The sequence below is a fragment of the Hyaena hyaena genome, unplaced genomic scaffold (genome assembly GCF_003009895.1).
Source record: "Hyaena hyaena isolate Hyena2069 unplaced genomic scaffold, ASM300989v1 scaffold_67, whole genome shotgun sequence".
Lineage (NCBI taxonomy): Eukaryota > Metazoa > Chordata > Mammalia > Carnivora > Hyaenidae > Hyaena > Hyaena hyaena.
In genome coordinates, this window is record NW_024080699.1 from 3,144,151 (window position 1) to 3,164,034 (window position 19,884).

At 38.4% G+C, this 19,884-nt stretch overlaps 1 protein-coding gene across 2 annotated transcripts in view; it reads right to left on the reverse strand.

Annotated features, from left to right (window-relative positions):
- Window positions 1-5,456: 5,456 nt before the first annotated feature.
- Window positions 5,457-19,884, reverse strand: part of PPP4R3A (protein phosphatase 4 regulatory subunit 3A) — a 39,255-nt gene continuing 24,827 nt past the window's right edge. Inside the window, exons 6-15 of one of the 2 annotated variants that reach the window (XM_039232487.1) lie at window positions 19,718-19,834; window positions 19,137-19,292; window positions 17,213-17,344; window positions 17,009-17,111; window positions 15,459-15,617; window positions 9,798-9,967; window positions 8,680-8,822; window positions 7,922-8,112; window positions 7,307-7,533; window positions 5,457-6,316 (exon numbers count right to left, since the gene is read on the reverse strand). In XM_039232487.1, the coding sequence (XP_039088418.1) occupies window positions 6,206-6,316; window positions 7,307-7,533; window positions 7,922-8,112; window positions 8,680-8,822; window positions 9,798-9,967; window positions 15,459-15,617; window positions 17,009-17,111; window positions 17,213-17,344; window positions 19,137-19,292; window positions 19,718-19,834 (1,509 nt within the window). In that variant the 3' untranslated portion in view covers window positions 5,457-6,205. The remainder of the gene's footprint in view (window positions 6,317-7,306; window positions 7,534-7,921; window positions 8,113-8,679; window positions 8,823-9,797; window positions 9,968-15,458; window positions 15,618-17,008; window positions 17,112-17,212; window positions 17,345-19,136; window positions 19,293-19,717; window positions 19,835-19,884) is intronic. The other variant, XM_039232488.1, reaches the window with a different exon arrangement.

The following is a 19,884-nucleotide window of genomic DNA, read 5'->3' on the forward strand; positions in this document are numbered from 1 at the left end:
TTGATAATATTTTGGCAGTTTTTGCATCCGTGTTCATGAAGGATGTTAGCTTGTCATTTTCTTTTTCTTGTGGTGCCCTTGTCTGATTTTGCTATTGGGGCAATGCTGGCCTTAAAAAAACGAATTTGGAAGTTGTTCCCTTCTTTTCTAATTTGTGGACGAATTTGAGGATTGGTATTAGTCTTTAAATGTTTGGAAGAATTCACCAGTGAGGCCATCTGGTCCTAGACTTCTGTTGAAAGATTTTGATTACTGGTCTGTTCAGATTTTTGTCGGTTTCTTCTTGAGTTAATTTCCGTAGTTTTGGGACTTTTAGGACTCAGTCCATTCTTCTCTAAGCCACCTGTCTATTGGTATACAGCTAATCATAATATTTCCTTTATAATTCTTTTTATTTCTGTAAGGTTGATAACGATTGCCCCAACCAAATGTCTCTCATTCCTGAGTTGAATAATTTGAATCATCTTTTCTTCCTTGGTCAAGCTCCTATTTCTGTGACAACCACGTGTGTTTTCTGTACTCCAAGTGAGCCGCTTCCGGTTAGGGAACTACGGTGTTCACAGCTGCCCTGCACTGGTAGAGCTTCTGGCAGATAGAGCTGAGGGAGGGGTGGGGGGTGGGGAGGAGAGTAACCACAGATCCAAATGCCACACTCGTCACTGGTCTTGAGATTCTTGAGTGAACTTTTTTTCAGCTTGTTACAGGTCTTGGGCTAATTTAGAAAGCCCTGAAATGGTTGATGCTGACAATTTTGTCGTTTTTAAATTGCTTTTTGAGGGAGGATTGGCCAGGCTCCTTACTGCGTGCCATCCCTGGGTGTATAATCCTGTCATATTGTATAGTGGTCCCTACACTGCAGAGACTATGAGCGACTTCTAAGAACAGGCAGTTTCAGGTTTTAAAAGGTCCGCCCCGTAGCCATCTCCCTCCAGGTGGGGACTGTATTAAGGTAACATTAAATGGCTACTGTCCATGGAGAAGCTGCCATTGGGAGGGTTGCTGTGTACGTGTACACATCCGCTCTGCGCTCCTCACACTCGTCATGTTAATTCCATTACAGAGGGGGAAACCAAGGCTCAAGAAACTGGCCTGAGTAACAGTGATTGTTCACACCCAAAGCTTTCTGACTATACTGTTGCTCTATCAACTTTTCACCACTTCCTACCAGGAAAGCTGCTCTCAGAATCCAGTGACCTCTCAGTACGCCTGCATGGAGCACGCATTGTGAGGTCTCCTGAGCGCTCCTTCAGCCTCTTTTATTTTATCCACTCCTCACTCTACCCCCTCACGGTCTTCCAGAATAGGTTTTCAAAAGGCTTCAGGGGGTTGGGGGTGGGATGGACTTGGGTGAAAGGTTTTCACTAACAGCAGTTCCTCACTTTCTGTACCTAAACGTTTTGAAAGCCACCTTGGAATTCTAAAGGCCTAATTTGTCTGGACTTAGTTTTGATGGAACGCCTGCCTCACAGTGCGAACCCAACAGAACCATCTTGGAGGCCGGTTAATAACTGTTTCATGATCTCCTTATGTTCCTCTAGCAAAGTGCCTTACAAGTTAGGATGAGAAAACCTGAAATAGCAACTCATGAATTACGGTAACAAAATCTGCTTTTTTTGTGTAAGGCAACAGAAACACATTCCTGCAGAAAGATATTTAGTGATAAAATTAAGTGCTGTAATTTTTGAGCGGTCACGTTTTTCAGACTCTTTATCTAAAATGAATTCTTTCAGAAATGAAGAAAAGAAATTCCTTTTATCAAGTTACTGTGAGAAGTATCAGTTGATCCTACATAGGAAATCTATCTGCCCGACCTGTGTACTGTCTACCTACCATCTGTGTTCTAATAGCTGCAGAGAGAGAATCACATAAATCTAGGGATTTCACGTTCTGGGATCTCCCGTTCCGGCAAATATACCAAGAGGTAAACGTGTAATAAGAGAATGAGGTTTAATAAATCCTCCATCCCAACAGGCAAGTGTTGTTTGGAATTGGTAGCTCATGGGTAGGTCCAGTGATAAAAGGTAGGGGTCTGTATTTACAGGCGAAGATCCAGGATCAAAAGCTTAGTAGAGCGCTAATGAATGAGCTAAAGGTGCTGGCGCCAGGGAGGAAATAGACCAGGAAAGCCTAAACAGAATTTTAGGAGTTGCTGAAACAACTCCATATAGGCTAATTCTGTGAACTTGAGGTAGCCCTGTGTTGGTATTATTAACCGGAAGCAGGACAGGGGACAGGACGGACCGAGGTCTTGAGTCCACCTTTATATCCCCAAAGTGGGAATCTTCTGGTCAAGGAGTCAAACTCTTAACTAGATGAGGGCATTAGCCAAGAGACTTTCCAGTGTGTATATTCTGTGTGCACCAGCATTTTGGAGAGCCTTCTGTGGGCTAGGGCATCTTGCCAGATACTAAGTTGAAAAGGATACACCCACTTTCCTCAAGGAAGTAGTAGTGTCAGGGGCACACTTCGCAAGGTTGAAAGATGAACATAAGTTTACCCCAGCAAGCAAGGCAAGAAGAGCATTCAAAGGGGCACATGACAGATTAAGGCAGTCTTGCAGGGCACAGCACGACTGGGTCAGGGACATTAACGTGCCCTGGCGGGAGCCTGGGAAGATGAGCACCCAAGATGGGGGAGTGGTGAACAAGGGAGCTATCAAAGGGTAGAAAGATAGCATCTGCTACTAACCATGGTCTTCTCCATACCTTGGCCTCTATTAACACCACGTGCTTTAAAAATTTCTGACTTAAGTGTCAAGAAATGTAAGGATGGAGTGGTGCTTGGGTGGATCCGTCAGTTAAGTGTCTGGCTCTGGATTTCAACTAAGGTCATGATCTCGTTGTTCGGGAGATCGAGCCCTGCGTGGGGCTCTGCACTGTCAGTGCTTGGGGTTCTCTCCCTGCTCCTCCCTTGCTCTCTCTCAAAATAAACAAACTTTAAAAATATACCTAAGGAGGCTAAAGGGTCCACTCCACATTTGTAGGTAGGATGTGACCTTCTCTACAGCAGTGTCTTTGGAATAGCACGAATAGAAAGAAGTTAAACCAGAACCCACCCAGCATCATGTTGGAGAAAACCATATTCCCTAGGAGTCTGTGGAGGAACTTCCTAGGACCGCAGAAAGGTCAAGGAAACTTCTGTCTCCAACCAGAGCTATTTTAAGGACCAGGACATCTGACTCCACTAAACATTTATCTGAAGAGAGGCGCTCCACAGTTTCCTTTCAGAATTATTCTCAGGAGCCAAGACGAAGTATTAAAGCCACAGAGGAAGGAATCAAACTGGCTTACCACTGGGGCTCCCCATTTCCCCACGTTCTCTGCATGTCCCAGTATAATGACAGACAGTAATCCAGCCCATAAAACTTTTTTATAATCCTCTTGCTCAAAATAGGTGTAATGGCAGAAATAGTTTAATATAACCTTGTCTATAAGAATTTTGAAGGTCCTAAATTTTCCTCCAAAAGCGATTTTGACAGTTTAAAGAAAGTTATTTATGATGATAAATACTACAACACTGTTGAGAAACTGAAGTTTTCCACACAAAGATCTCTAATTCAAACTGCTGTTCTAATCCTGCTAACTTTGTACAAAGACTGCTGCTTAGATTAAGAACAAAGGCAGGAGGAATGTGACCCCCTTCCATGCCACTCTCCTTCATTTCCAGATACACAAAAATGGACTTCCGGAGAAAATTAGGGATTATAGGATTTGAGTATAGTCAGGGAAAAAACGGTCAACGCTTCAGTTCTTAAAAACAAAACAAAATGCCAGGCTAGCATTTCTGATCAGACAGGGTATCAAGGTGTTTCCGGCAGTCAATTAGAAGTCTTTTTCAGAAGTTGTTGGGAAATCACACCATGGAAGGGCAAGCTTTTTCATTTTAAACACTGCAAACTAAGTAAAAGAACCAGTAGGTATTATTAAAACAAAATAAGAATTTGTAATTTCACACCGCCGTATTTACATGTTATCAAGACCGTATCTGTTCAACAGCGCAGGCTTTGGAGTCAGGTGGACCTGTCCATTCACGGGTTGTCCTTCCAGCAATTTCTTGCTAAGTTTCCCTCTGTGAAGTGACAGCTGTTTTAAGCCTTATTTCCATGATAGCAGTTGGTTGTCAGTTTTCTGCTTGGAGTTGCTAAATAACTAAGAAAACGCAACTGTCCATCAGTGAAGGGGTATCTCTTATCTGCTAAGGAGCACTAATTTTTTTTTTTTTTCTTTTAAACTGCTGGCCCAGAATGCCTTATGAAAGCATGGGGCGCTCCTCCCCTCTCCTCAGGAGCTGTGAGAACACCCAAGACAAGGAAGTCTTCTGGGAGCCCAGCCAGAAAAGTCCATTTAAACTGTATGATTCGGGCACAGACGTGGGACTTAATAGGTAACAAAGGAAGACGTAATATAATTAAACTTAAGATCTTTCTTCTCTTTATTGGCAAGATAACTTGATTAATTTCTATTATTAATAGCCAGAACTTGGGTCTTAGAAGTATCTCTATACTGTAGTGAAATACTTAAACTCTTACAGTTAATTATGCACCCAAAATTTGTTTAAAAAAAAAAAGCCAACAATAAAACGTGTTTCGTGACTGTAACAAGTTATCATTTTCTGGGTTTCTAACCAACTATTAAATACAGCCTTATTTGTGGCACCACGTTAGAACTGACTGAGGACTAAGCAAAAAAGGAGCAGCACAGAGTGCTTGTTAGATTAACTCCATTAAAAGTATATGATACTTCAAATATTCTTTCCTGGATATGGATTTTTATTCACATTTGTAAACACATTAAGTTCCAAAAGCTTATATAGAAAAAAAAAAAAAAAAAAAGGGTATGTGACGTCAAGGTATGTTTTGATTTCCTTAAAATAATTTGAACACCTCCGACAATAAAAAGGACCTATTTTAAAATACTGTTGTACTAAGGTGACGGCTGATGGTCCTTTGGCCACATTTATTTAGGGACCACCACTTCCAACTCCAGCTGGTATTCCAAAGGAAGTAGTTAAAAAAAAAAAAAAAAAAGAAAAAAGAAACATACAACTAATACAATTTCTCTTACTCTTCACTTTTCTTTTTATTATTCAAAAGTCAAATATGTTATTTTTAAATCATCCAGCCTCAATTTTGATTTAATGTACCGTCATTTCCCCAAGATATGAAATTTCAGAATCTCTTTGGAATACTAATTTCACGTTTCTAGGTTTAACAAAATGGTTGAAATTTTAAATTCCACTCTTATTTCCCTGAATTCTCAAGACAGTTGCTGATGTAAATTTTAATATAAAATATTTAGTCACAAAATAGTATTGCTTTTGTATGCACATAGTTGTAAGATTACTTTGTTTTTGTCAATAAAAACTATACCATCTTTCATAAAACTCTAAACAAATTAAGAACTGTGATGTAGAACAAAAATTACACATGGTAAAACAGGTACCAGCACAACGTTAGGTTATATTACATCAAAAAAGTTTTAATGGTCCCAAATATATATACTCAACAACTAAGCATACACTCAGGGGAGAAAAAAAAAAATCAAAAAAATGAAACAAAAAAATTATGACACAAATGACCACATCTAGAATTCCACTCAATCTTTAATCAAGTAGGGACAAATCCCCACTTTAAAAAAAAAAAAAAAAAATCTGCAGTTTGAAGGGCAAAGGGAACAGATAAAAAAGAGGAAACTTTATATTCGCCCCTCCCCCAAAGAGGTTTTCCAAACCTGTTGTAGCTTGACTAAAATGTTCAGAATGTATGATTTTAAAGGCAGGTCTCTTTATACAAAGAAACTGCTGGCATTCTTAACTAGTGAAGAATTACGGCACAAGAGCCTATTCTTCTGAGTCTCAAACATGGTCCGAGAGAGCATATTCTGATTGTAGCAACTGACCAGTCAATCCAGAGTTCCACTTACAAAACCCCTGCCCTGTTGGCTTTTTGTTTCCATTTCCTTCCCTGAGAAAAGGGCAATGTGTGGTCCAAGCTGGAGAGCTCAAAGGCTTAAGTCTTCCCCCTAAGTGTCTCACACCCCCTCCTCCTGCTCCATTGAATTGGCACTTGATGAACAGAAGTCAAGTGTGCGAGGCTGATCTGTATCAGTCATTCACAAGAGACCACTGCTTTGTTGTGGACTTTGTAGGGGGGAGGGGTAGAGAACCAGTTTTCTCAACAGGTACTGATCATAGGCAGTTGCCGTTATTAGGACTCAAACTTTGCTTTCTTTGACAACGGTAGCGTGTCTTCCTTGTCTTCATCCTCATCGTCATCTTCATCATCATCAGGATAATCTACCAGACCCACGAGGCCTCCCTGTTCAGAAATAAGGTTTATTTTTTTTTTAATCTACATTTTCAGCACATATTTAAAGTCTAGATAAAGGATACAGATTCCCCCCTCCCAATACACTAAGTGTGGTGATGTGAGATGATATGCAACCGAAATTCATCGTATTTTTCCTAAATTTTCCGTAATATTTTTAGTCTATAATCCTAGCAGATCATCCAGGAGAAACAGTAATTACTGGATTGGAAAAAAATGTTTTAAAACGGAACAGTGCCTCGACAAAGTCTTAAATAGTATCAAAGTGATTCTGCCTCCGCTCCCGCTTCCTTCTAGACCCGGGCCTTCACCCGGAACCCCAGCAGCTCCACAGAGGCGGCCGCCAAGCGGTCCCACTGCTGTGCGGTCAGCTGGCCCCTGTCACTTCAGCAGTTCCCAGACTCGTGTCTTAGCCCTTGTCAGAGAACACAGCTGGGGGGGGGGGGGGGGGGGGGGGGGGGGGGGGGGGCACTGTATTCTTGCTTTAGAGCAAGGGATCCCAAAGCTGCCAGTCTGTTAACTGCTGGTCCTGGGCAGCATTAAGGTGGCCCAAAGAATACGGTTTTATTCTGAGATTATGTCCTGTCCACGTTTCTGGTGTTAAAAATTTTGATCCTTGCTTGGCAAAATGGTGTTAGGAGTGTCCAGATATTTAATTCTCTCCCCTCCACACAAGTCTTTGTCAACTTTCCCAGTTACTACTCAGATAAAGAATAACTTTAAAATTTTGTATATGTTTTGACACAAATCTGAACCGGAGTTCTGAAATGCAAACAACCAAAATAATTTATTCAGACTATGGTCATCAAAAACTTTCAGAAATTGCTCAAGTTCTACATACATTCAGGTAGTGGTGGGAAAGTCATTCCCTCTAGTTCAGAAAGGTGCCATCAGTTCCAAAAGAGCAGACCCAAAGGAAATCTCAGTCACGGTTACTGTTGAGCCAGATTAAATGAGAAAGGCCTGGAAGCCAAAATGTACCTTGGTCGTAATAGCTGCCGTCTGAGATGTACTTTTAGGGACAGACCCAGGAGAGCCTGGAGATCCTGGCGACCCCGGGGACCCCGGCGAACCAGGCAGAGTTGCTGCAGGTGACTGGCTGGTGAGATTAGTCTTTGTTCCGCTAGAGAGGGAAAGCTTGAAACTTGGGCTCTGCCGACCAGAAAGATTCGTTTTCAGAAGCACCTCTTTTTCCTCACTTTCTTTTACTAAAAATAAGAATATTGTCAATAGTTGTCACCAGAACTTGTCCTTTTTTAATCCCCCCAAATGACGTGGCACTAAATCACAATTTCCTAGCTTCCTCCTCTGCTGGGGGAGAACACACGTTCCACACACGACCGAGAAGGGAGGTAACCTTCTGTAGCCAGTGTTTCTACCCTTCCCGAAATAATCTAGTTCTCCTTAGTCAAGTCAGATTAAGAAAATTTGGTCCATACTTTCACCCACAGCCATTAAAGTCACGTTCTTTAAAGCAACAAAGTCTTTGAAATCTATGTCATGACATAAAACAAAGTAGGTACTCATTTTGTCAAGAAAGAGAGAGAGAAACCCAGGGTGGGAAGGCCGTCATTTTTGCCCAGCTTTTCAACATACGTTTCTTCCTTTCCATGAATTTACTTATTGGATCCATAATATCATCATCATTTTTAGTTTTGTCGGATGGAGACACAACAGTTTCGCCATCTTCCATGTCATCTTCGTCAGTGTTAAACCACATCTCCTCCTCGTCTTCTAGTGTTCTGGCATCTCGGCGATACCGATGATTCCTCAAAATGGACCGCATGCTAGGAGTGAAGAGAAGAAAGTAAACGGACTCCTCTGAAGTGGTGCTCCAAATTAGACCGTCTTAACAGATCAAGGAGAACAGATTTACACACACAGAGGCTAATGAAGAACCAGACTTTACCCAAACACACTCTCCATATAAAATTAAACATTCCACTGTATCTAGCATTATGGATCAGTTATTAAGCTTGTTAACCTTAGGAATTAACAAATTATAATTCGTAGACTTTTAAAATATGCCATAAGTATGTGAATTCAGATATTTAGAAAAATATACAAGATTTCTTAACTAATTGGTAACAAAGTAATTCAAAGCAAATAAGGGAAGCCCCACTGCCACGTAAGTGTTGGGTTTTCTTTTCACTATCTTGTCTGATAAATGCCTGAGGAGGAATCCACAGATGATGCTAATATCCACCTAGCCCTGCAGGAAAGCATTCATGTTGGCCATTACAGAAATCTACAACTCCTGCTTATCCCCCCCCTTCCCTCCCCCAGACAAGCCAAAAAGAGGCACCACCCTCTGTCCAACTTGAACAAATGGATTAAAACATGTGGTAATTTACCTGTCAAGTTTGGGATTATCTTGCCTTTCTCTTTGTTGTTCAAATCTCAGTTTTAATCCTTTAAATGTCTGTACATAATCTACATCTTCCAGTGCTTTCCAGTAATTTTCAATTACATGAGCAGTTAATGATTTTATGTCTTCCTACAGAAAAGGAGGGAAAAATACAATAGGAAAAATGTTACTTTAGCCAAGAGAAGAGGCTTAATTATAGAGAATTCATTAACCTGCCCCAAATAGTAGAACTTCATAAAATTATAAGCCAGTCTTCGAGATAATCAAATAATGAAAATGGGCATAACTGGCTATGCTACATAGTCAAAGCGTCTCTTTTGGCACATCTCAGAAGATTAATGGGTTTTCCCAAAGTAAATGCCCAGGTCCCACCCCAGATGATTCTTATGCAAGTGTGGGGTGGGAGCAGCACGTAACAGAAAAGTACCAGAGACCGATGGTGGGGAGGGCTGCACAACAGTGTGAGCACACCTAATGCCACTGAATCGTACACTTTTTTAAAAGGCCATTTTTAGGGGCTTCTGGGTGGCTCAGCTGGTTAAGTGTCTGACTCTCGATTTCAACTCAGATCATGATCTGGTAGTTCATGCAATCCAGCAGCACAGAGCCTCCTTGGAATTCTCCCCTCCCTCTGTGCCCCGCTGTGCTAAGTAAACATTTTTTTAAAAAGGCAAATTTTACATTATGTACATTTTACCATAATGTTAAGCATGTCACAGATAATTCTGACACACACTGAGATCCACTAGCTTATTACTATATTACTAAAGAATCAAACGTTTGTAATGAAATCGTTCTTTGAAAGAATAAAGGGAAAAGTCAAAATTCAGAAATCCTCCAAGTTTGGATGTGGGTTTTGTTAATTCTACCTTCTTAAAACGATCACCGTGTCCATGTTAAATCAGTCTTCAAAGCATCCTACAAAGGATTCATAGCTGCTGAGAGACTGTGTTACTTTGAACTGAATCTCTCACAAGCTTCTGGTAACATGGGTTTTCTTTTTAAAACTTTCTCCAAATATAATCTCAAGCCAAAATACCAATAATGCATATTCAATATTCTCAAAATAAAACCAAAATTCTACCTAAAAAAGACAAAACCTACCACTCTAATAAATTCAAACATCTCTATAATGGCAGAGTTCATCAGATTGTAGCGGGATCCATTGTTGAGAAATGCTTTGACAACTGGTTCAAACAAAAAACTTTTCATTATGTAGCGGTTGTAAAATTCATCTTTCAAGCCAATAATCTTTCTCTTAAAACGAAGAGCACCTGAAACACAGAGGCATTGTTGTTCAAATTATATATCCCACTTCCATATTTTAGACTTATTAAAAAAAAAAAAAAAACCTGTGTAATAAATAAATCTTCGTGCAGTGATATGCTGTCGCTTCCAGAAGTATGTACCTAAAGAATAGGGATCACAAAAGGGTTACCAAAAAATGTATTCTGGAAATAGCGTATGTCATTATAGAACACAAGTCTCGGAGAGCAGAAAAATTCTGGAACCTACTAAACGAGCTGAAATAGGGCTAACAAATGAAGTAAACTTTAATAGTATAAAGATGAGAAAACTCTAAATATGACTTCTATAGTCACCTTAAAAACGAGGAAAACCATTGTTTTATTAGGGCAATCCACATATAATTTGATCATCATTATTTTAGGACACTCTTACTATTCTGCATCAGAGTTCTGGGCTTACAATGGTTGATTTGTGGATGTGTTGGGAAAACTACTATAAACCCACAAAAATCTACATGGCCCAGAACTTGCCTTCCAATACTTTGAAATAAATTTAGAGAATGTTGCTTTTAAAACATGGTCCTCTAGGCTTATTGCAGCGAGTATGCTTTTTAACTTTTTTTCCTAATTTTTCCTTTTTTCAATTAGGCTTTAACTTACAGATGAAAAGGTATATTTACATCTTGAGGTATGGGGAGTTGCTTAAGTCACCATTCGTCAAGATCCAAATATACTCAGCTAGACAAAGCCCTCTTTACCTAAATGGAGTTTATCAGTAAGTTAATGCCCCAGTTATTGTAAACAGTTCAAAAAAGCATACTCACTTCATGCAGTCACATCGTCTTCGGTTGGCAAGATTAATTATTGTGTTTGTATTTTGGTTTCTTTGGAGATCATGGAAGTGGCTCGTTAAATTGCCAATTGGTTATTAATCAAGTCCTTCATGAGCAGGTAGCCAGGCAACCATGCTGACACGGTTTCTGGGTGGGAAGGCAGAGGAGTAAAGCAGCTCAATGTCTCTTTAGTTGGCAGAAAAGAGGTCCACAGTGAATGCCCATTTAGGTACAAGCTGGTTATAAACTGCCTTAACAATGCAAATTATTTAAGAGTGTCTCTTTCTAAAGTGACACTCTGGGCAGGGAATTTCAAAATAATTTATAGAATAGTAACTGCATTTTTTTCAACTACTGAATTATTTTCAAATACAAAAAGCATGGTGAAATTAAGACATTTTCAACAGAGGCACCTGTGTGTTAAGTCAAGCCTAACAAGGGTTTATTTTCCCAAAACAAGGATTTCAGAGTTTGGTTTTTCGGTAATGGCACTTGACAAAGAACTTAGTGAGGCGGTTCCATTTGTTAGAATAAAAATACACTGGAGCTCGGGCCAAATTTTCAGTTTTTAGTAATTAAGGCACGAGCTACCGTTTTTAAGAATTGGTGCTCTGAACGCTGTGGAGACTTGTGTCCTACCATGACACACACCAGCTGCAGCCTGTGGCGTGCGCAGGTTTCTTAGGGAATTGACAAGAAACTCCCTTCCTAGAATTCACGGAGACCGAGGTGTGCAGTGGGGCCACTATTTCCTCAAGAGCAGTTCTGTCCAAAACCTGCTGGTGTAGACAGAAGACGGTTCTACTGGTCTGTTTTGTTCCTCCTTTCCATTTGCCCTCATTTATTTACATCCAGAACTGGGTTAGGTCCAAAGTCCTCCCCAAAAGCAAACCTGCATCAAGAATATCCAACTACTACTTGCTGTTGAGTAAAAGCTGCTTTCAAAAATTTACCAGTGAGTTCTCTGCAGTCAAGGTGCTAAGAGAGCTTTAGGGAGAGATCACACTGGCATAACTGTAGGACTTTCAATGTAAAGGACTCTGCTTCAGTCCTTCCCTCCAAACTTTATCAACATTCCAGGAATCTCTGGTGCTTCGTTTCGATCCTCTCTACAGTCATTCCTCTTTACCTCCCACAACAGGAGATTTCATGTCACAAGTTGAGACTTCTTGCCTCATATGTAATTAATGATGGCTAAATAAATAAAGCATCTACAATAACATTTTTATTTCATCTTTTTTATAGATGCCCGTATTTTTGACAAAAAAATAGACACGAACCCTGAAAGACCAGTACGGCTGATAAAACTGCCGTATGTATAGATCCCGCCTATCAAGGCCTGAGTTGTGAAAGGACTGCTGGTCTCCCTTACAGACCCAACGCGTTGTCTTCAGGATAAAAGCATTCTAGTAAGCAGCAGGTTTTTAAAAAATCTATACCATGGAATACTACATGGCAATGAGAAACCATGAAATCTGGCCATGTGTAGCAACATGGATGGACCTTGAGGGTGTTATGCTGAGCGAAATAAGTCAGGCAGAGAAGGACAAATATCATATGTTTGCACGTATAGGAGGATTAGGAGGAACTTGACGGAGGAACAAGGGGGAGAAGAAGGGCGGAAATGGTGGGGGAAAGGGAGAGAGGCAAACCATGAGAGACTCTTGAATGCTGACAAAAACTGAGGACTGATGGATGTGGGGGGGAGGGGGGGATGGGCATGGAGGAGGGCACTTTGGGGATGAGCACTGAGTGTTATGTAGAAACTAATTTGACAATAAACTATTTGTAAAAAAAAAAAAAATGGTACGTTCTACTGAGTTCCCAATTTGTTTATATCTAACCACTCAATACCTGTCGTCCTTCTAACTGGGTCTCTAAACTCACTTACAGTGAAGACTATACCTAATGTTTTATTTCAGCGTAATGTAAGAAGACAAAATCTTCTAAATCTCCTCAAAGGTATACTTTGTTCTTTTAGAAATCCTCGATCAAGACTCCTAAGGAATACTCTACAGCCAGTCCGAGACGGCTTATTCCTTTATGACTGGCATTCTCTTCCAAAAACTACGCACGTTCTCAATCTGGGAAGGCAGCCACACGGAGAATAATTTGAAAGTGAGTTAGGTTTAATGCTAACTCCATCTGGAAAATGCTAAGAATAAAGCATAACTAAGATTTTCCTACAGTATAAACCCTCCTTGTCATCCGTCTCTTCATAGTTCTCATTAAATTGTTAGACATTTTTTTTGATACTGCAAGCAAAATAATGAGATCAAGAACTGTGCACCAGAAGCCTTTCCCCCTGCTTTCCTGCCACTCGCCCATTGGACTCGTGTGTTCTGCCTACACCAAACCATGAACATGCCACACTTTTCTCACATGTGTACATCAGCTGTGTGTTCAACCAAGCACGTCACATTCTCCCATGACCAACACAACCCAATTCACCTCTTCTGCAAAATTTTCCTGATCTGACTCCTTCATGGAGAATAAATTATTTTCACTATTCTTCCAAACATACCTCAATATAGTTCTTAGAACATTTTATTTTGATATTGACAGGACTATCTCCTCCTCATGAACTCTGATCCCTTTGACAGCTGAGTCCAGGTCTTAATCATCTTCGTTTTCTTTGTACCAGTTATCTAGCATACTTCAAGTCTAGGTAAGATGCCACTGATTATAAGAAACCTCTACTACTAACAAAACCAAAAAAAACAGACTATCAATCACATCATGTCATTAATTTTAAGACTCACCTTGATTTCAGAGATGACAAATGTCTAAAATGCAGAGCTTAGAACTGATAAAATAGGATAGTAGATGCTCGGTACATTTATTAAAATAAATGAATAACATATTCATTTATTTTTCCATTCTTTCCTAAACTCCCTTTCCCCGAACTTGAACAAAACCTTCTATTCTGACATGAAAGAAGTGTTCATTATGAATTCACTCTCAACTCAGTCATGGGGCTCTCACTTTTGCTGTGGTTGGCATAGAAGGAAAGTGAATGAGTTTAAATGTCCTTCTTTTACAAATGTTGAGCTCACGGAGAGTACATTAGTAAGGTAGAGCAAAATAATCCATTTATTTTTGTTGCTGTTGTCCATAGCAATTAGATTAATGCCACAAATGTTCTGTGTGACTTTTGGCTGAAAAAGTTTACTAAGGTAACATCAAAGTTCCTGGACAATCAACAGAAACTAACTTTACTAAAGATCTGAAAGTTGGGAAATGAAAATGTACTAGGACTACATGTAGTCTCAGTCCATACTGTTGTGTGTACACTGGCCTGAAAAATGAAGTCAACTATAATGGTTACCCTGATAAAGAGTTTAATGTTTTTAGAAGAAAATTGATTTCTACTACTACTTTAAAGACAAAATATTGTAGGCAAATCAACATCAGACACATTCTTATAAAAATGTTCTGATAATTTTAAGGATATTTTAAAAAAATCCATTAAGTAAAAAGTTGTAAAAGAAGCTTTAAAAAAAACAGCAAAACTGTATATATATATATACATATATGTATATGTATATACATACAAACATACATACATACATATATTTTCAGGCCTCTAGTGAATGGTTGTGATGCCTTTAAACAACAACAAAGCAACCAAACTTACCTATAAAAACCAAAAAACAAGTTGACAGCAGACATTTTATTGAGCCTCTAAGGTACCCCCACCTTGGTCTGTCAACTTACCAAAGAAGTCTGGCTGCTACATGATCAAGAACATTCTCAAATAACCTATTTCCAATTCTGAAACATGTTTTTACTTCAACAAACTAGAGCCTTAACACAGTTACTTTCTGAAGAACATGTACAACTAAGAACAATTCACGTGTTGCTGAAAGAGCTGACAAACTTCCCATAAAGGTTCACTTTACAAGTACACAGTTTAGGCTTTATTTAGTATGGCTTCTGTAGCTTTTTTTTTTTTTTAACAACCCTTTAAAAAACATAAAAACCACTTTTCAGCTTGTAAGTTGTACAAAACTAGACCACAGGCTAGATCTGGTCACATGTGAAGTCTGCCCCTCTGGCTCTGAATTATCTGAGGTAACAATGTTACACCGTTCAGCACCGGGTGTTGTATGTAAGTGATGAATCACCATATATACTGTATGTTAGCTAACTTGACAATAAATTATATATGTTAAAAACATGTTATATTATCAAATAAAAATACACCAGAGAAAAAAATATTTGTGCAGTCAATGAATGGACCATCTACAGGCATTTGTGCTGGGGCATTTTGTAACCTGGAATGTGTTTTAGGAAGTCAATGCTATTAGCTATAAATTTCCAAATTACAAAAACATTCTTCATGATTTAGTGTGAGACCCAAGAATGCCTAATTTATAATTAGTAATGCAGTACTAAAAAAGTTACTGAGGTTAAACGAGCTAAGGTGCCATTTTAATAATGGAACACTTCAATGTTAAGTTTGTAGATACACACTAATCCCTTCCCTTATATAACTGAGAGATATGCAAATGAGGAAAATCATCTCAAAATGTGGCAAAACACATAATCAGTGTAGTTTCCTGTTAGTATCTCGGTCTCCTGAACTGAAATCCGTGATCTTTTCTTCTCAGGAAGTTAAGGCCCAAAGATACCAACAACATAATATATAGAGAACAGATAATTCTACCAGAAGTAACACTTACATAATGCCAAGAAAGCATGCTTTGAGGCCATAAGAACTAGCACTCTCCGGAGGATGTCCTTATTAATAATGTAGTTCTTTATGTGGTAGGTATGGTGCTCCACACAAAATGTTAACAACTCCAGTACAAGAGCCAACAACTGGGCAGTCTGAAAATCATCTAAAAACAAAACACAATTATATTCAATGACTATATTCTTTTCCTATTCCAAATTCCAACCAAGTAAAATCCTATCTACCCCACATTTTATTTTTTGTATGTTAATGTATTTGGATGGCGGGGCACGCGTAAAGAGAGAGAATCCCAAGCAGGTTCCAGCTGTCAGCGCAGAGCTCAACATGGGGCCTGATCTCATAAACCGTTGACATAGGGACCTGAGCTGAAATCAAGTCAGATGTTTAACAGACTGAGCCACCCAGGTGCCCCAACCCAAAATTTTCAAGTTAAGGAAAAGGGAACAATGTATTCCTACCATGTGCCAAGAACTGTGCTTTACATTTTCTTCAACAACTCTAGAGGAATTAGTTTCACAAAACCCAAGTATGAACAGCAAGGCTGAGAGGAGACATAAATCTATTAGATCTGCTTTATTCCAAAGTGCAAGAATGCTCTTCCATGTCTTAACATATTCCTCACAAGACATACAGTGCACAGAGCCCAGGAGGTCTTGAAAGATACCATCTGGTCTTTGGTGGAATTATTCTCTCTGCTATGATTCCAATGTGTTTTCTGGTTCCTTTATTACAAAGGATGAACCCACACTGAATTATAATCATTGGCTTAACTTTCTTCCTTACGAGGCGGCAAGCTTCTGGAAGTGTTTTACTCACTACTTTTCATTCCCCCATTTAGCCCCTAAAGATTATAGCACAGTGCCTTCCACACAACAGGTTTTTAATAAATGTTTGAAGAACTAAATAGATGTTTGGAAAGAAGCCTCAAACTTTACCTACTACAAATAAAATAGATTGAAAAATGAATTATGTTTCCCAGACTTCATTCTAGAGTCACAAACAATAAATTTAACATTTATTTTCTAAGTGGTATAAGTCATATTGTACTGATAATGCATAAAGGACAAAATCATCTTCTTAAAACTATCAATAAGGGATTTCCCTTGAAGACCCTAAAACTACTTTCTGAATTACACACACACACAAGCTAAAGAAGGAATAAAATGCAGAAACAACGAGTAATCAGCCTGTAAGTAATCTTCAATGCAAAGAAAGAGTTTAATAGTGAGCACAGCTTTGCTCTGCACATTTGGAGCGCAAATAACAGTGATTTTTTTTGTAATTACTTCCTTCTATTTCTTTAACCTATGTAAATAAAAAACACGAATATTGCCTTAAAAATTGTTTTAAAATTCTGAAAACAGCAATTATCTCCTATTACATTTTATTGTCCCAATTAGGGCACTTTTTTGAAAACATATTATTACCCCTTGTGTTAACCAAATGGCTTGAAATTTTAAAGACTATGATCTACGTCAACTTTGAATTTCAGAATTCAAGAACAAAGAACTTAACTACCAACCTGCATTATCTTACCTTTGCTGGGTTTATCTTCTGTTGTATTTGCCAGTAAGGGAGCAGTGAGGACATGCATACAGTGCTTGTAAAAGAAACCCAGAAACTCAGTCTTCTCTGTTTTCTAAGGAATGGAAAACACTTCCATGAACTTTAACGGCATTGGGTCCTACCAGCAATAAACAATATACTAGTATGAAAATGAGAAAAATGCCTTTGGCTTACATTGGCAGTAGCTAACATGTTCTCTGGGTCAACTAAAGTTCGAAGCAGGCCCATAAGTTGGACTGCTCCTCCAAGTTCAGGGTCTGTATCACAAATCATATGTTCTATAATGAGGTTGATGAGCAAAATATCCTGGTGAGAAAAGTACATACAAAAAGGATCACTTATTATGAGTGACAATGGAAAAGCACACACTGTGACATGGTATAGCATTATACTAGCTGTCTTGTTAACTGCAAACAAAAGAAATGACTGACTTCTTTAATAGGATATATGGCAGTGTTTCCCTCAAGCATCCTACAGGCACATTTACACTAGGTAGTACAGAAAAGAAAGTCTCTTTTTTTTCTCTCTGATCTTTCAATCCCTTTGATTAAAGCAAACACATAGTTCATTTGGTGCCAACAGAGCTCTGTACTTCTTGATAACAAAATTTCCCTTGTGAAGAAAGCTAGTAGGGCTTTTGGTTTAACGGTAAGAATATTTAACTAGAATTTACAGGATTATTCTACACTTTCACTGCATTTCTACAGATTCTTTCTACTTAAGGCAAAGGAGATCTGTATGTGTTCTCCACTTATGGAAATGATACAAAGTTTCCATTTAAAATAAATTTAGTTGGTACCCAAATGTGTGAAATTAGAAGAAACAAGAGTATGCTAGTTAGATAGCACAGAGAACAAATGTATTACAATGATTCCAAATGTCAATGAAAACTGACTGCTAGCTTTCCTGAGGTTCTATGACTATAGTTCCTGGCCCAAGGAGTAAACAAAAAAAAACAGAGATTCAGTGAGGAAATCTCTGCTCTTGCCTGCATATTCAGTGGGAGGATGGACATAAAGATTGAAATTGGGAATGAAGAGGCCTACTGCATGAAAGTGACATACATTAAGTGCAACCAGTGTAAGTTTCAGGGCCAACAAGAATAGCCTTTATTTTTAATAACACATGTATTTTGGTCTTCTAGATAGGACTACTTTATAAAAGAAAAACGTGACATAATATTTAACGTCCAAACTGGTACTTTTCTACACTTAGCCTCATACTACAATTAAAAAGTAAACCAAAAAAACCCAACCCTTAAATACAGAAAATTACCAGCCACTCCACTTCATTTTGACATATTATTTAAGATCTTTTTTAAAAAAGTAAAAGTCTTATTTTCTCAATTTTAAAAATGCAACAAGAATTCTGCGTATTTTTTTTTCCCTAAAAGGATCCCCCCCCCCCCCGCTTCAAGATGCAGTTGAGGGCAAAACATATGCCTTTATTTTTAAAAGTTACTTCTAAAATTTTATGGAAGCAGGAGGAAAAAAAATTCAGGATCACTGGATCAATTATCTAAAAAGAGAAGAGCACATTTGGGGCCACTGCATATGCCATGGACCGTCCCTCCAGGAGCACCCCTCACACTACAAATTCTCTCACTGACTTTAAAATTGAGGTGGGGTGTGTGTGTGTGAATAAGACCACAGCCTGTTCCTTAATGGTTAGGCAGTAAAGTAAGTACCCTAAATACTTTTCCAAGGGACTGTGCTTCCTTTCTTCATTCTTGGTGATTTTGAGAGTCTACCCCTAGCAAAGCCAATGTTTTCCTAGGGAAGTTACTTATAATTCCACATACAGAGAATAACTTATTGACTAAATGATTAAAACAAGAGAGCATATCAAGCTAATGACAGAATTAAGAAATGTGATCTCCAAAATTTAAAAAGAAATTTAAGGTGAGCATTAACAAATAACTGCTGTAAGACACAATTTCTAAACTGAGACAGGAGCCAATTTAGGAGAAGAAAAAGCCATGTATATTATGGCTACACTTTTCCCAAATATCAGCTATTTAAATCTTTAAAAATGAATAATGTATACAGTTACAGCTCCCCAGGTATAAATACTTACTGTTAATGCAAATAATATTTACCTTGTTGGTTATTTTTTGCTCTGTTAACTTCTTACTTACATCATCATTCTGTTGTGCCTCCTGCATGACAAACTCTCGTACCATGGATGGATTATATTCAACCAAGTATGAGAATATATCAGTAGCAGCACTTCGCACCTGTGTATCATCCATGCCCTGTGGATAAAAAGCACTTATTTCTCCTAGAATTATAACAGTATGGAACTTACAGCTATGTAAATCTAAAACCTAACAAATTACAAGAAAACAATGCAGTAGAAAGAGAGGTCAAGGTAATGTGGCATGTAAAACCTGTTCTGAGGATAAAGTTATACTTTCTTTTATTCCTGTTTACTTTTCTAAACATTTCAAAAGGCTGCAAATTTAACAATTTATTATTAAAAACATGGAAAATTCCTGAGTATCCTTTCAATAGGTTTAAGGACCCTTATCTAATAATAGAATTTTATAGTTTTTACTTTATGTAGTAATATACAGCTAATATTAAATATTGGCTATAATCAAACAATTCCATAAAAATATATTAATTTTTGTGGATTAAAAACATAATGCAAATTAAATATAAAGAGAAACAAACTTACAAGGATGACTTCTAAAGCTGGTAATATGCCCATGTTTGACAAAGTCTTGAAAAAAGCATCTCTGTTTTGAGGTTGAAGCGTTTGGGAAAATGCACAAAATTCTTTTAAAAAGTTAACCTAAAAGAAGAAAAAGGACAAGTGAATATAAAATCTGTTGTTTTAGCTTT